Source organism: Lytechinus pictus, chromosome 5 (assembly GCF_037042905.1).
Source record: "Lytechinus pictus isolate F3 Inbred chromosome 5, Lp3.0, whole genome shotgun sequence".
NCBI classification, from domain to species: Eukaryota; Metazoa; Echinodermata; class Echinoidea; order Temnopleuroida; family Toxopneustidae; genus Lytechinus; species Lytechinus pictus.
In genome coordinates, this window is record NC_087249.1 from 19,328,425 (window position 1) to 19,342,876 (window position 14,452).

Consider the following 14,452-nt stretch of genomic DNA (forward strand, 5'->3'; position numbering starts at 1 on the left):
ACAGATCATGCAGGACAGCACTTTTTACAAACAAAACTAAAAATATTTACAAAAAAACTAAATAAGAAATGAGATACATTATTGTCATACTTCCGTCCTGATAGTTTTTTTTTTATAGACTTCATGGTCAGTTCTTGAAATATCATTGGTTATATGTTGGATATTTATAGTAAATATCCTGCAATTTCGATGTCAAAATTAGATGTTATTTGGATAATTATATTCGTTGTAATAATTATAGGTCTACTCTCATGACTTTTCATTATCCTATTTAATGTATAGAAATCGCACAGCGTCGCTCTTTCTCGTGATTACTATGTGCACGTTTACAGAAGGTGAAGTTGAGATCATGTGTTTTGTAAGTTAATGCAAAGAGAGAATATAATATTTAAAACGTGTTATTGTTGCTGTAATTAAATGGTATTCCGACACACTCGCAATTATGGTCACGTCGCATTTCAGCCAATTCCCGATTGTGGTTAATTGTTTGCTTGCGTGTGCGTATGTAGAGGTAGACGCGCGGATGGGTGTGGGTGTGTGTGTGCACAAGTGTGTTGTGGGGTGTGTAAGGGAGTTTTTATTTTGTTAATGTATGAGTTGCCGGTTGTGATTATGAATATGATTACGTATTTTTCGAGTGAATTATGACACATTCATAGAAAGCGTTCAATTTGGCGCATAACAATCACCATGATGGATATGTTGCAATTTTTAGTCATGAATGCGTTTGTTTTCTTTCCATAAGAATTTACAAAGTTCATGAATTAAATTATTGGGGGGGGGGGTATTTAAGGCATATTTACAGATTTGAACCCCCCCCCCAAAAAAAAAAAAAAAAAAAAAAAAGGAAGATAAATAAAAATAAAGAGATGATTCACCTGATTGAAAATAAGCCGGCAGTTGTTTTCGGTTTTATATAACGGTGCATAATAGTCTTGCAGATGTCATAATCACGGTAATGGGATTCTTATCTCTCCCGAATAATTATAATGTACGACGTTCTCACATTTTCTGTGGAATATTCCCGCAAGAGCTTCCTGTTCCAGTTGAAATGCATCCTACAACGACTTATGCATACTACCGCGTTACCCATTTAAAATGTGTAAAACTTGGTTGGAGGGTGGCGAAATGCGGGGATATTAATCGAATAATCCAATAATAAAAAAAATGCATTTTTTATGTCGTAAATTCATGTTTCCCCTTTTTAATTAATTCGCTTTTTAGTTACTTTTAATGTAAAATTTCACTGTATGACACGCTACAGCAATTTGCTGGAAAACGACGTAAGAAGTAATGCATGTTGATTATCAGCTGATCTTTTGATAGTGATTAAAATTATTGATTGATTGGTTGATTGTGTTGTTTGTTTATTCAATATATCTTTTTTTTAAACAAGTGTGCACCTAGTTACCACTAATGCGTAAAGCATTTCCATTTATTTGAATGCAGGATAAAAGAGCATAGGTGCCGTGGCCGGGGATCGAACCCCGGACTTTCCATGTATAGCCAGGCACCCTAGACCACACAGCCACGGCACATTTAATTGATAGATTCGATCGATCGGCAGATCAATCGATCGATTGATTAAAAGTGTTTTAATAAATTGCTGATTAAATTATTAATTGATCGATTAACGATTTTTTTTCATTAGTGAGCGATTGACTTATCATTTCTTTACTTGATTTAAAGATAGGTTGATTGGATTTAAAAAATGAATAACGATGATAGATTAGTTGAATGAGTGGATGAATGAATGATTTCGTTATGTGAATGCGTTGCTGACTGATAACTTGACGATGGATGGATGGACTGATAGTCGATACGTGGATAAGTTAACTGATTTTTGTTTGATCATTTTGATGAGCGAATGATGTATGATTAATTTATTGATGGGGTGAATTATTGTTCATTAAATGGATGAATAATAATTGATACATGAATGAGTCGGTGCGGTGATTAAAGGAGAATGAAACTCTTGGAGCAAGTTAGCTTTTGTGAAAGCAAAAAAATCAAAGAATAAGATCAACAAAAGTTTGAGTAAAATAGGACTAGCAATAGAAGAGTTATGAGCATTTGAATGTCGAGATCAATAATGCTATGGAGATCCTCCCATTGGCAATGCGACCAAGATCTATGATGTCACAGATGAACAACTCTCCCCTTTTGGACACTGAAAATATACCCCAAAACATCTCTTTTTGCTCATTCTAAACATATGACAAACGATTCATCAATGATATAATCATGATAATGTTGTGAAACCTCTGTACTTGTCCACTCATAAAGAGAACACCTCACCTTGTGATAGACTCTATAAAAGTGAGAATATAAGTGAAATAAGTACTAAAGTAATGAGGGAGTTGTACGTGTGTGACATCACAGATCTTGGTCGCATTGCCAATGGGAGAAACTACATGGCATTAGTGATCTCAATATTCAAATGCTCATAACTTTCTTATTATTCATTCAATCTTCCTCAAATTTCAACAATATGTTTCTTTGATTTTTCTCTTTGATATGGATTCAGCTGGTTTCGAGGGTTTCATTCTCCTTTAAATGAATTGTTTATTTGTTAAATAGCTAAGTCATAAAGTAAATGCGCTCAGTGTTTGATTATTTGACCAGAGATTGAACGATTTATTGCAGCGTTGGTGAGTGAATTTTAATGCTTGGCTGAATGGATAATGAATGAACGATTAAAAGTATTACCCTGTGTTTTTCCCCTAAAACAGCATTATTTTACATTGAATGATTTACTCTTCAAAGATTTGTTCGAAATTAGCAATTCGTTGAGGGGGGAGGGTGTCGCCAACCATAAAAAATCGTCAAAATCCACCAGTGGCGTAAAGATGGGGGGCTTTGGGCGCTTGCCCCCACATTTTATACGACCATGAAAAAAAGAGAAAAGGAAAGAAAAGGAAAGAGAGAAGGATAAAATATGATATCATTTCATGAATATTATGTAAAAAGCTATCATAAAATTGGAATTGCATTAAATGAAAATTTCAAAGTTTTTGCCTGCTCGCTTCGCTCGCTCGCAACTTTTTATAGCTTTTGCCCGATATCCCGTATATGGCCCCTTTAAAATTTGTTGGCTTATTACGCCACTGAAATACACCAATGTTTGCTTTGTTTGAAAACTAGATGGAACTATTTCTGGGTTTTTTGTGTGTGTGTGTAATGCATAGAGATATCTAGTAATATATCATTTTTGGTGGTAACCCTTGGCGTTCGGACTTGGGCGAAGACCGTCCTAACCAGAATTTGGAGGCCACGGAGTGCCCCTACTTTTCCCAGTAGCGTAATGAACAAACAAACCAACAAAAAAAAATTCGAGGGGGGGGGGGGGCAGACGTGCGTTATTATTATTATTATTATTTATTCGGCATTTCAAAATACATAAATTATAGTACAATACAAATAACATAAACAATAGGACATACGTGACATAGTACAAAGGACCTGGAATAGAGATGAAGGGGCTGCCTGGGTTTGGAAAAGGTTAACTAAATCACCATGACCCACATGTTTTCCTTCCCACACCCCTTTACCTCCATCCAGGTCAGTATAAGAATATAAAAAGAAACATATTAATAAAAAGTATACAACTTAAACTGGCAACAGTTAATTTGAGGGAAACAAATGTAGCATGGATCAATCAGCAATCATCATTTCAATTGATTCATTGCAATATATAATAAAAGAAAAGAAAAAAAAATGATAATGCAGTAATTTGACTTGATTATGTACATATCCAAACAGTTTCGAATCTTAATTGACTACTTTATTATTGGAGGACACTCTGCAAGATCTTGACTACAATTAGATAAGAAATTATTAAAGGTACACTGAAGAATTTGACAAATAACTAAATTATACAAATGATCTATTATAAATTGCAATCGACTTTGTATTCATTAAATTTAATTTTATTATGAACGATTGAACCTAAGAATAAATACCAGATGACATCATAAATATTCCCAATTATTATCAGTTAATATTATGGACTAGCATCATCAATAACATTTCAATTATACAAATTATGTGTACAATAATGTTCAGAATAATGAAAAATATTTACAATATCTAAAATTTATGAGTCAACAATATTCAGAATATCATATTTACAAATGTACATTAGTAAAATTCAGAGTAACGGCAACAGCAAGAACCGAATGTCATAGTCCAGTCAATGATCAATAATTGTATAATAACTGCAGTTGTTGCATTATAGATAAGTTTGACTTGTTAGCTTGTATCAGTACAGGAATATGATTTAAAGAACAGTTAGAATTTCATGACGCAGAAGCGTGAGGAGCTTCATGATATTACCAGATATAATTTCATCTTTGATGTAAGAAGGAAAACTCTCCCAAATAATAGGAAATCTGTGCACTGCCGTTTGAAGGAGACGTTCGATTCTTGATCTGAGGTGTTGAAATAATATTGTATGTTCACTCTGCCTTGGTCTTATAACTAAGTTATCCTTAACTGCCTCACACAACACGATACCAAATAGGGTTTTTACAGCAAAATAAATCATAAGATATTTCCTTCTCGATTCTAAAATGAACCATGAAAGGTTTTGCAAACGCTGAGAATAGGGCATTTCTTGACGCCTCTGTTTTAAGATCACTCGATTTGCCTTCCTCTGAACTCGTTCTTAGGGCGTCTACATGCTTTCTTGTGTATACATACCAAGCTGGAATTCCATATTCCAAGATGGGCAACACGAGAGATTTATACAAACACAGCAATGCTTGTTGAGACACACCCCTGTTTAACCTAGAAATCATACCAATCATTCTGTTAGCCTCCTTGATGGTAATATCAACTTGATCATCCCATGTCAAATTTGAGTTAAGCGTTTTTCCGAGATACTTGGTAAATTTATCTAATCAATTGGTTTGCCATTTATTGTGTAATTTGACTTTTCAATATTTTTCTTACGGGGTGCAATTCTTAGTACTTTTGTCTTTTTAGCATTTAGTTGCATTTTATTTGTGCTGCACCAGTTTATGACTTCGTTGATGTCAGCTTGGAGGATAGGAACATCAGTCTCACTTCGAATAATACGATACAACAGTGTGTCGTCCGCAAACAACACACATTTTGTATCAATTACATGGACAATATCATTTACGAATATATAACTGAACAGCCGCGGCCCCAACACACTTCCCTGGGGAATTCCTGAGGTCACCTCCGCCCACCCAGACCTTGAACCTCGAAACTGCACAATGTGTTCCCTATCACAAATGAAAGAACGGACACATTCCCAAACGTTACCTTGGATGTTGTAATTAATTGATAGTTTATTACGGAGAAGATCATGTGGCATACGATCGAAGGCTTTACTGAAATCTAAAAAAAAATGCATCTATCATAGGGGTGGGGGAGGTATCAAGAGAGGAGAACCAGTCGTGGGTAATGTTATGTAGTTGTGTAACACAAGATCGTTTAGGGGTAAATCCGTGTTGTTTGGGAGAAAGTAGACCATATAAGTCAATATGCTTAACTATAGCTTTATCGACAAAAGTTTCCATCATTTTGCAAATAATCGAAGTAAGCGCCACCGGGCGATAATTCCGAAAATCACAAGGGTTGCCAGATTTATGGACAGGAATCACAATTGATTGTTTTCATTAATTGTCTGGGTAGCTGACCATTAGAAAGTGAAATTTGGAATAGGCGTTGAAGTACCATGGATATTGGCTATATTTCACCTTCTTAAGTATAACAGCAGTAATCCCATCTATACCGGGTGACTTATTCAAAGATAAGTTATTAATATGTTTCATAATCTCATCAACAGGGAAATCAAGATGATTCAAAGCATAAATAGGAAGATCACAAACATTAGGCATGTCAGGAACCTTACCAGATTGATCAAAATCCGATACAAAATAATCAGAAAAACAATTAGCGATCTCCTCAGGCTTGTTTGATAGAATTTCAGAAATCATTGGTGGAGTTGGGTTGAGCCTCAGAGAACGCATATATCCAAAAAATCGCTTCCTATTATCATGCATAAAGAGAAAAGATCATTCAAATAACGCCAATAAGACTTGTTAGATTCTTGTTTGGCATGATTACGAGCTCTTTTGTACTTGTCCCACCATTCATTCCTACCAACTTCCCCGTCATCAAAATGAGATTTGGCGGTAACAAATAGCTTTTTAGCTTTATTTGTTAGCCTCTTTATTTGTGGGGTTATCCAAGGGCAGAATTGTTTCTTATTTTTGACTTTGTGTGGTATACAATCATTTACAGCCGCTTGATACAAATCCAAAAACCATTCCCAGCTCTCATTTACATCATTGTGATTCATGAATAGGTCTCAGGGAGCAAGCCTAATACCTTGGTCACATTTGCTCTACGGCGGCCGTCCGGCGAGTCGAAAACAGTCGTTTTATTCATTTTTATTCAAACCACCGATATGTAGCTGGTACAAACAAATGTTAAAACGGCTGTTTTCGACTCGCCATACGGCCGCCGTAGAACAAATGTGACCAAGGTGTAAGGAAGTTGTTGAGATGTTCATAATCCCCCTTTGATAACACAAAAACTTCCGTATGATAGATTTGGGTAATTGAGGTGTAACAGTATGGAGTGTTATCAACACTGCACGGTGATCACTAATTACACAAATATAAGTAACATTGACACTTTCACAAAGTTCAGATTGAGAGTTGAGATTTAAAAAAAATAGACAAGAAAACTGTTTTTGAATTATTACCATTACTTCCACGGCCGCGGCATTTGAATATCCAGAATAATCTCTTTAGCCTGCATTTTGAAGTATAAGGTAGACCACGGTCTAACTCTGTGCTAAAATTATGGGGTGCCAAAAATACAAAAATTACGTTTATATTCTATGTTTCAATTTTGTTTCTTTTTGCTTTCATAATGAAAAAAAAATACTGCAAAATAATACACTTCAGTTATCATTCCTAGACAATTCGGATGTCATATGAGTTAATAAATTGGAAATGTACTGATAGGGATTTGTGCTCTAATTAACTCTCCACAGATTATTAGTAAACCACAGCATTAAACCAGAGATTAATTTTAACCCGAGTTTAGAATACGGGCCTTTGATTAGTCCCAGCTCCTGAGTCCTACATTATATGAAAAAGGATTAATGTGGGTATATAAACCCATGAAGAGGTTTCAGAAAAATAATAAATGAATTTGGGTTTGCTATGTAACAGAAACGCTTTATATTACAATGGGGGCTCCAAACGATGAAATTTTCCAAGAATTTAGAAACTAGTGAAAAATGATCAAAACTGGCTAGGAACCTTTACGGGCCCGTAAGGGGATGGAGGAGTAATTCTTGTAGAGTAAATTGTTGTATTCTTTTATCTTGTCCAAGATGCTGATGAAAATATAAATGGCTCATTATAGAGCATGCCCTGTCTTACAATGGGAGCTCAGGGCCCTGGGAGAGATTTTTTTTTTTACTTGGGGTGCTGATGTAAATTTGAAAAGCCAAAAAAAAAGGGAAAAAAGGGGTTTTTATTTAAAATGAAGGTCGTTTTGGTCAAAAGGAATTTGACAAGCTAAAAAACAGGGGGGTTCAGTACAAAATGAAGGTCATTTTTGTCAAGCTGAGAAAAGTTGAGAAAAATAAAAGGTTTCACTAAAAATGTACGTCATCTATGTTACATTTTTCAATTCTTCCAAACCTGTCAGAATTCTTCCAAACCTGCCAAAATGTACGTCATCTATGTTACATTATTCAATTCTTCCAACCCTGCCAGAATTCCAGGGGGTGCTGCCTACGGAGAATTTTACCTGCAGCACCCCCGAAAATCTTGGGGGTGCTGGGAACAGCTCCAAAAAGAGTGTCACACTCACAGGTACAGCCTCCGGTTGATTTCGTCACGTCACAGCCGATTACGTCACATACATGCACCCTTATTCCAAGATGGCAGCCCCCAGTGCGTATGGAATTCCTAGACTACCGGGATTTGTATTCACTGAGAAACTAGGCAGTGGTACCTATGCTACAGTTTACAAGGCATATCGAAAAGTAAGTTTATCGTTTCTTAAGCTGAAATTTTCTCTCATATTAAAGCGAAGTGCCGATTGTTTGCGCCGATTGTTTACAATTTGTGTCTCGACTCTATTCAGTCCCACATCATTAAATTTGTGTAAGTTGTATTGACTCTCTGACTCTGTATTGACAAGTTCCCCCAAACAAGTCTGCGCAGCCCCCCTTGTCTGCGCACACGCATATCGGCGCGATTCTAGTAAAATAAGATATGCAATGAACACAAACTTTACACATGCAATAGATAGACAGATATTCATCTAGGCCTAAAGATCTGATTCAAAATGGTGGAAAAACAATGATGAATTTTGAGCATTTTTTGTGATGTCCTCAATTCAAAATGCAGCCTTCTCATCAAAATCCCCAAAGGCAAAGAACGTGCAAAGTGAATGAGTGCGCAGATATGGGGCACCATTTTTTGTTTAGGATGGGGGATCGGGTGTCCGGACACTTTATATTTTTGAAGCCCTCTTTTTTGTCTTTGGATTACCCTACAAATATGAATTCAATAGTTGTAATCATCTTCGATTTTGTTCTCTATAATATTTCCTACATTTTGTACAAAAAATTGATGAAACTTCGCCTGTAAATTTCTTCAAATGACTTCCTAAAATTGATCGTCCGGACACACAACCTGTCCGGACACACAACAACTGGGTATAATCTTAATGACTGCCCAAGGTTTTTTTCCATGAAATCATATAGATCTACCGTATTTCTTTCAAATTTTCTTGCACACTAACTCATAATGATGTAAGGAACGTTATCAACTGAAAGATTTTATGAAATAAAAAGAAATTCATATTGTTAGCCTAAATCTTAACTCAAATCTTAGTAAAGTTTAGGTGTGCATAGCCTGGAGGCTTCTGGGGAGTAAAAGTCATCTACTATACGTAGGCTTACTCCTGCATGAAGCCTGGGCCTGGGGATCATTCCTCTCTGTATACCCAGTTGTTGTGTGTCCGGACAGGTTGTGTGTCCGGACGATCAATTTTAGAAAGTCATTTGGAAAAAATTACAAGCGAAGTTTCATCAATTTTTAGTACAAAATGTTAGAAAATATTATAGAGAACAAAATAGAAGATGATTACAACTATTGAATTCATATTTTTAGTGTAATCTTCAGACAAAAAAGAAGGCTTCAAAAAATATAAAGTGTCCGGACACCCGACCCCCCATCCTAGATGCTAGGATTTCCCACGGTTACAGTAGATCTAAATCACAAATTGTATAAATCGTTTTGAGCCAAAACTAACGTAAATGGGCCAAAACAATATTTCCCCCCGAATTTGATATTGTTGATTAATTTTTTTCTCCAATGCAAGTATTTTTTAAATCTAAGTTGGCGGCTATACACGCGTGTGGTATCTAGGTATCGATAACAAAGACTTCAAGATGGCGACCATAACAGACTGGGTAAGTGAACTCTCGTGCTCTTAAATTTCTTTAAATTTCATACTATTTATTGAGAAAAAAAATAATCAAATATATCAAATTCGGGGGAAATATTGTTTTGGCCCATTTACATTAGTTTGGGCTCAAAACGATTTATACAATCTGTGATTTAGATCTACTGTAACCATGGGAAATCCTAGCCTCTACAGAGAGGAATGATCCCCAGGCCCAGGCTTCATGCAGGAGTAAGCCTACGTATAGTAGATGACTTTTACTCCCCAGAAGCCTCCAGGCTAGGTGTGCAGACTTTGGGACCACCATCGTAATATTGTTTTTGTATTGGGAGGGGGGCCAGGGGATTTTGTGAACACCCTGAACCCTTGTTTGTATGGTCCTGTACAGGGTTAGAAAATGCATGTTTTATTTAGCCTTTATTTTAGGGGCTATTTTTCCACATTCGGGAGATTCCTGAATTTTTTTTTAAATTTATTTATTTTTAATGGGGGGGGGGGGGGGATATTTCTGTAATATCAAGGGATACTTTTTTGTGTAACAAGAAATTATGTTATTAAACCATTCCTCATAAATCTGTTGTATGTGACACATTGATTTCCTAAACTTCTTGACTATTTTGGGTGGCAGATCTTGGGCCAGTTAAGAAAAAGATGGTTGGTCCAAACTCCAAAGCATTCAATTTTGGGATTTTTATGGGGCTTTTGGGCTGTGATAAGAGTGAAAATATGGAATTGCCTGTCGCCCTCATGTTTTCTTTGACTGATCCTGTATATTCTACTGCGTATTATGTTCCTTTTCCTTTTTTTCTTTCCCTAGAGTCAACAAAGGGAAGTGGTGGCAATCAAATGTGTATCCAAAAAGAGCCTCAACAAAATATCAACAGAAAATCTTCTCCAAGAGATTGAAATCCTGAAGAAGATTAAGCATGAATACATCGTGGAACTCAAGGATTTCCAGGTAGACTCAGAATTGTTTCGTTTTGTAATTGGTACATGTGAGCAAGTTACACTATTATTGTGAAATCACTCGTTCGTATCCATAATCCTGAGAGATTGATAGACAACAGTGTACTCAACACCAAACCTTAAAGGTAAATGACAGTAGTTGCAGTAAAATACTGATTTCATGAGAAAGTCTGTAAAACCAAGGTTAAGTATTACTATATCATCGTGGATCTAGATCTGGTACAGTTACATAAGCTGAACTTTGTGAAATCATAATATCTAAGCTAAAAAAACGATCACACTGAAGATCGCCAACACAGATAGGCACATGTGGGACAGTGTATTATTATGGCTGGAATAAAGACCCGACGGAAGTGACAGAATCCGTGTTTATTTTGCTTATTTCTCAGCAATTACACAATTTCTTCCAGAATCCTTTGGCACATATTTTTTATTCATACAAACAGACACTTTGGTGATCATTAAATTAAATTCTGTAAAAAGTCATTTTGAGATCATCCCCAAAACTGGAATTTATCTTTAAATAGAGTCACACTTAATTAAATACCTAGTTGCATGCGGTATAAGAGGCATGACTTTATTGGTCAGATCATGCCAAGAGGACGTGCACTTCTGAACGGAACTTTTTTCGTTCGGAGTATCAATGGACCTGAAAATGAGGTGTGAAAAAGGGGGTTACCAAAGCGGCACGTCCCCGTACCACCAATATATATGTGAGTGCCCCCCCCCCTGACTCTGGTTCCAGAAGTTGATAATATCATAAATTGATCAGACCTTTCTTGTCTATTTTCCATAAATAGTGGGATCAGCATTACATCTACTTGATAATGGAGTTCTGCAGCGGAGGCGACCTGTCCCAGACCATCCAAAAAAGAATAGCTCTTCCAGAGGCTACTGTCAAAAGATTTCTCAGACAGCTAGGTATTTCCATTCAATTTTGTTTTGATTTTGATTGCCAAAGCAACTGAATGATAACTGCAGGTGCAGTGTCTTACAGCATAGACTTCCGGTATTGCAGTTATTTGTGTGAAAAAAACTAGATCTTTTTTTTTTTTCATTTGGACAGTCCGTGTACAGTTACACATTCAAGATTTATGATTATGTTTGTAGAAAGTGATTTGCTGTTATCACATTGCAAGTTGCTACAAATTTGAATATGACTGCTACACTAAAAGAAATTGTGTACCACTAGTAGGTTGTTGACCTAGGACTCTACACAACTTAGTAGTTTTATTTTCATAATGATCATAAAATGCTCATTAAATTTGAGGATAAGAATCATTCTCTGTGGTTTTTTTTAAGTAAAAGTATGTAGATAAGAAAGCTCTTCAATTTGAATTGGTGTAAATCAGGGCATTATGATCCCATTTTTGGATCGAATCCAATTTTCTTAGTACAATCAATTTAAATTAGGTTGTATGCTGAATTTGAATTTGGTCAACATAATGGCAACCATAGATACCATCATATGAAAAGGATTACTGACCATATTTTACAATGAATCAAATTACTCTTCCGTTAGAAACAATATATTCTGTAAAAGAAAAAAAACTTGTATGTCCTTGACCTGAATATTATTTATGTCAACATGATCATGCTGTAAATTAAGGTCCTCTTTGGATACTGGAACAACTTTGATGTGTAGACTGATCTCTTTCTTGTCATTCCCCTCCGCCTACTATTTCGTGGTCATCATTGATATTGTTCTCCTTTTTCTGTGCCTCCTACTCTTTCAATGCTGGAGATTCTTGCAGATGTGTAAACCAGTCTTGTGTTTAAATGAGGATGTCCTGGGTGATGTTTCCTAAAGCTGAAGTTCAGTTGTACATGACTTTACGCATTACTTTACACACGACTTTATCCATGGTTGGTAGCCCCGTTGGATGCCATGTCAGAATCTCTATCATTCCCATCAGTTAAAATCTGCTTTTTGAAACCAAATAAAAAATATGTATCATTTTACTAAATTTGAACAGAGTTTTATATAGAAGGGTGATTCCATACGTGTCACTATACGGGACATTCCGACAACAATTTCTAGTCTCTTAGCTGATTGCTTGAGCAATAACAAGAGGTAGTCATGTGAAAATCTGATTACCAACAAAAAATGTTTGATTATTGATGAATTGCAGGTGAAAATGTTGTGTGCCATACAAGACTCAGAAATATCCCCTATGGCACGCAACATTTTCACCTCTAATTCACTCATGGACAATATATTTTTGTTGGTTGTCATTTTTTTTTATATGACTACACAGTAGTACTTTGTTATTATTGACCAAAAAAAAAATTGTTATTGCTCAAGCAATCAGCTAAGAGAAATTGTTTTTGAAATGTCCTGTACGACACATGCATTTTCACCTCTAATTTACTCATGGACAACATATTTTTGTTGGTTGTCATTTTTATATATGACTACCCAGTAGTACTTTTTTATTACCACAAAACAAATTGAAGTTCCTTGTTTGTTTTGACAGTAGGTTGAAAAATGATGCAAAAATGACTGATTTTTCTAGCATGGAATCTCCAAGGAAAGAAATTGATAATGCCGTTGATATAGTGCTATCTATTTAGAAATAATATATTCCTAGATGCACTAGCTCAAGCTGTCTTCCAGCGCTTAGTGGATTCAAGGAATTAATCCTGCCATGTACCCATTCGGAAAGAGTTGAGTGCCACACTATTGTGGTTAATTTCTTGCTGAAGGAAAAGATACTGTACCATGGCTGGGATTTGAGCCCATAACCCTCTGATAGAAAGATGAGAGTCGTAACCACTAGACCATGATGAGTGGTGTGTAAAGTTGTGCATATTAAAGTTATGCATATAGTCACATGTATCTATTATCAATTAAATCTTCCTCTTTTGTCTTTTTTTTTCTTGTGCAGCCAGTGCCCTCCAGTTCCTTAATTCAAGAAGCATCACACACATGGACCTCAAACCTCAGAACCTTCTCTTATCAAATTCATACAGCCCAGTACTAAAGATGGCAGGTACACCTGAATACACTTTATTCTGAATAATACAAACTACTAGTATAACAACTATCAAATATTGATAGAGAATAACAGATGTTACCCTTTATTTAAAAGAATTGGCCACTGCTTGAAAATCCATATAAAGATTTATATATTGAAATAGAAAGGGTCATTACTTATTCATGGATAATTATCTTTGGCTTTTTTATGGTGATGATATGTTGGATGCTAGGATTATAATATTTTTTAATAGAGCAAAGAATTACATGTATGTTGATAGACGAATTATCCAATTATTGTAAGCTGTTCAAAACTTTTATTAAGATTAAGACTACATTTTCTTTTTCTATTTTTTTTACATTTAATTTTGTTTAATATATTTCTTCTAATTCATTATTTTTTCCTTCTCATTCTTCTTTTTCTTCTTCTTCTTGTAATTTTTTTATTTATTTATTATTATTATTTTTTTTTTTTTGGGGGGGGAGCATTTTAGGTCAGAGATAAATATCCTTTTCATTCCACTAATACATTGTTTACGCAGAGCCGAGTTGGGTGTACGAGTCCCTGCGAGCTTCAGAAAAATCGGGGGGAAAATGATACATTTTCACGAATTTTTTAAAGGATTAAACAAAACGTAGTATAAGTCACGAAGAGTAGTACTGAGTACTGCTCGAGTGATTGCGATCTTTTCTCGAATTTGCAGAGTTTACTGAGAGTCTTTCAAGATCTTCATATGAGTAATTCAGCCCTTGATTAGGTGGGAGGTTTCGTGCATACTGCTTTTTTCCGAGATGGATGACCAGATGGACCTTCTGAAAGAAGAGACCTTGATTCTCTGTGCAGCAGCTGCAATTCTTGTGTCGAAGAGACTCAAGAGGAGAAAAAGGAAAGAGTTGAAAAACAGGAAAAGGAAGTTTTGGGTCAGGCCATGGTTAATGAGAAGGACTCAGCAAGGCTAGCATGAAGCACTCATGGCTGAGTTAGCAACAGAGGATAAGGATTGTAAAAAAAATTGCCTGTGTTTCGACTTTGAGATT

At 35.7% G+C, this 14,452-nt stretch overlaps 1 protein-coding gene across 6 annotated transcripts in view; it reads left to right on the forward strand.

Annotated features, from left to right (window-relative positions):
• Window positions 1–7,900: 7,900 nt before the first annotated feature.
• Window positions 7,901–14,452, forward strand: part of LOC129261688 (serine/threonine-protein kinase ULK3-like) — a 184,014-nt gene continuing 177,462 nt past the window's right edge. For all 6 annotated transcript variants that reach the window (XR_010293679.1, XR_010293677.1, XR_010293678.1 and 3 more), the window contains exons 1-4: window positions 7,901–8,041; window positions 10,289–10,429; window positions 11,238–11,358; window positions 13,326–13,430. Coding sequence is in view for 3 of the 6 variants with exons in the window: in XM_064099958.1 (XP_063956028.1) it covers window positions 7,919–8,041; window positions 10,289–10,429; window positions 11,238–11,358; window positions 13,326–13,430 (490 nt within the window). In the remaining 3 variants the exon portion in view is untranslated. The remainder of the gene's footprint in view (window positions 8,042–10,288; window positions 10,430–11,237; window positions 11,359–13,325; window positions 13,431–14,452) is intronic.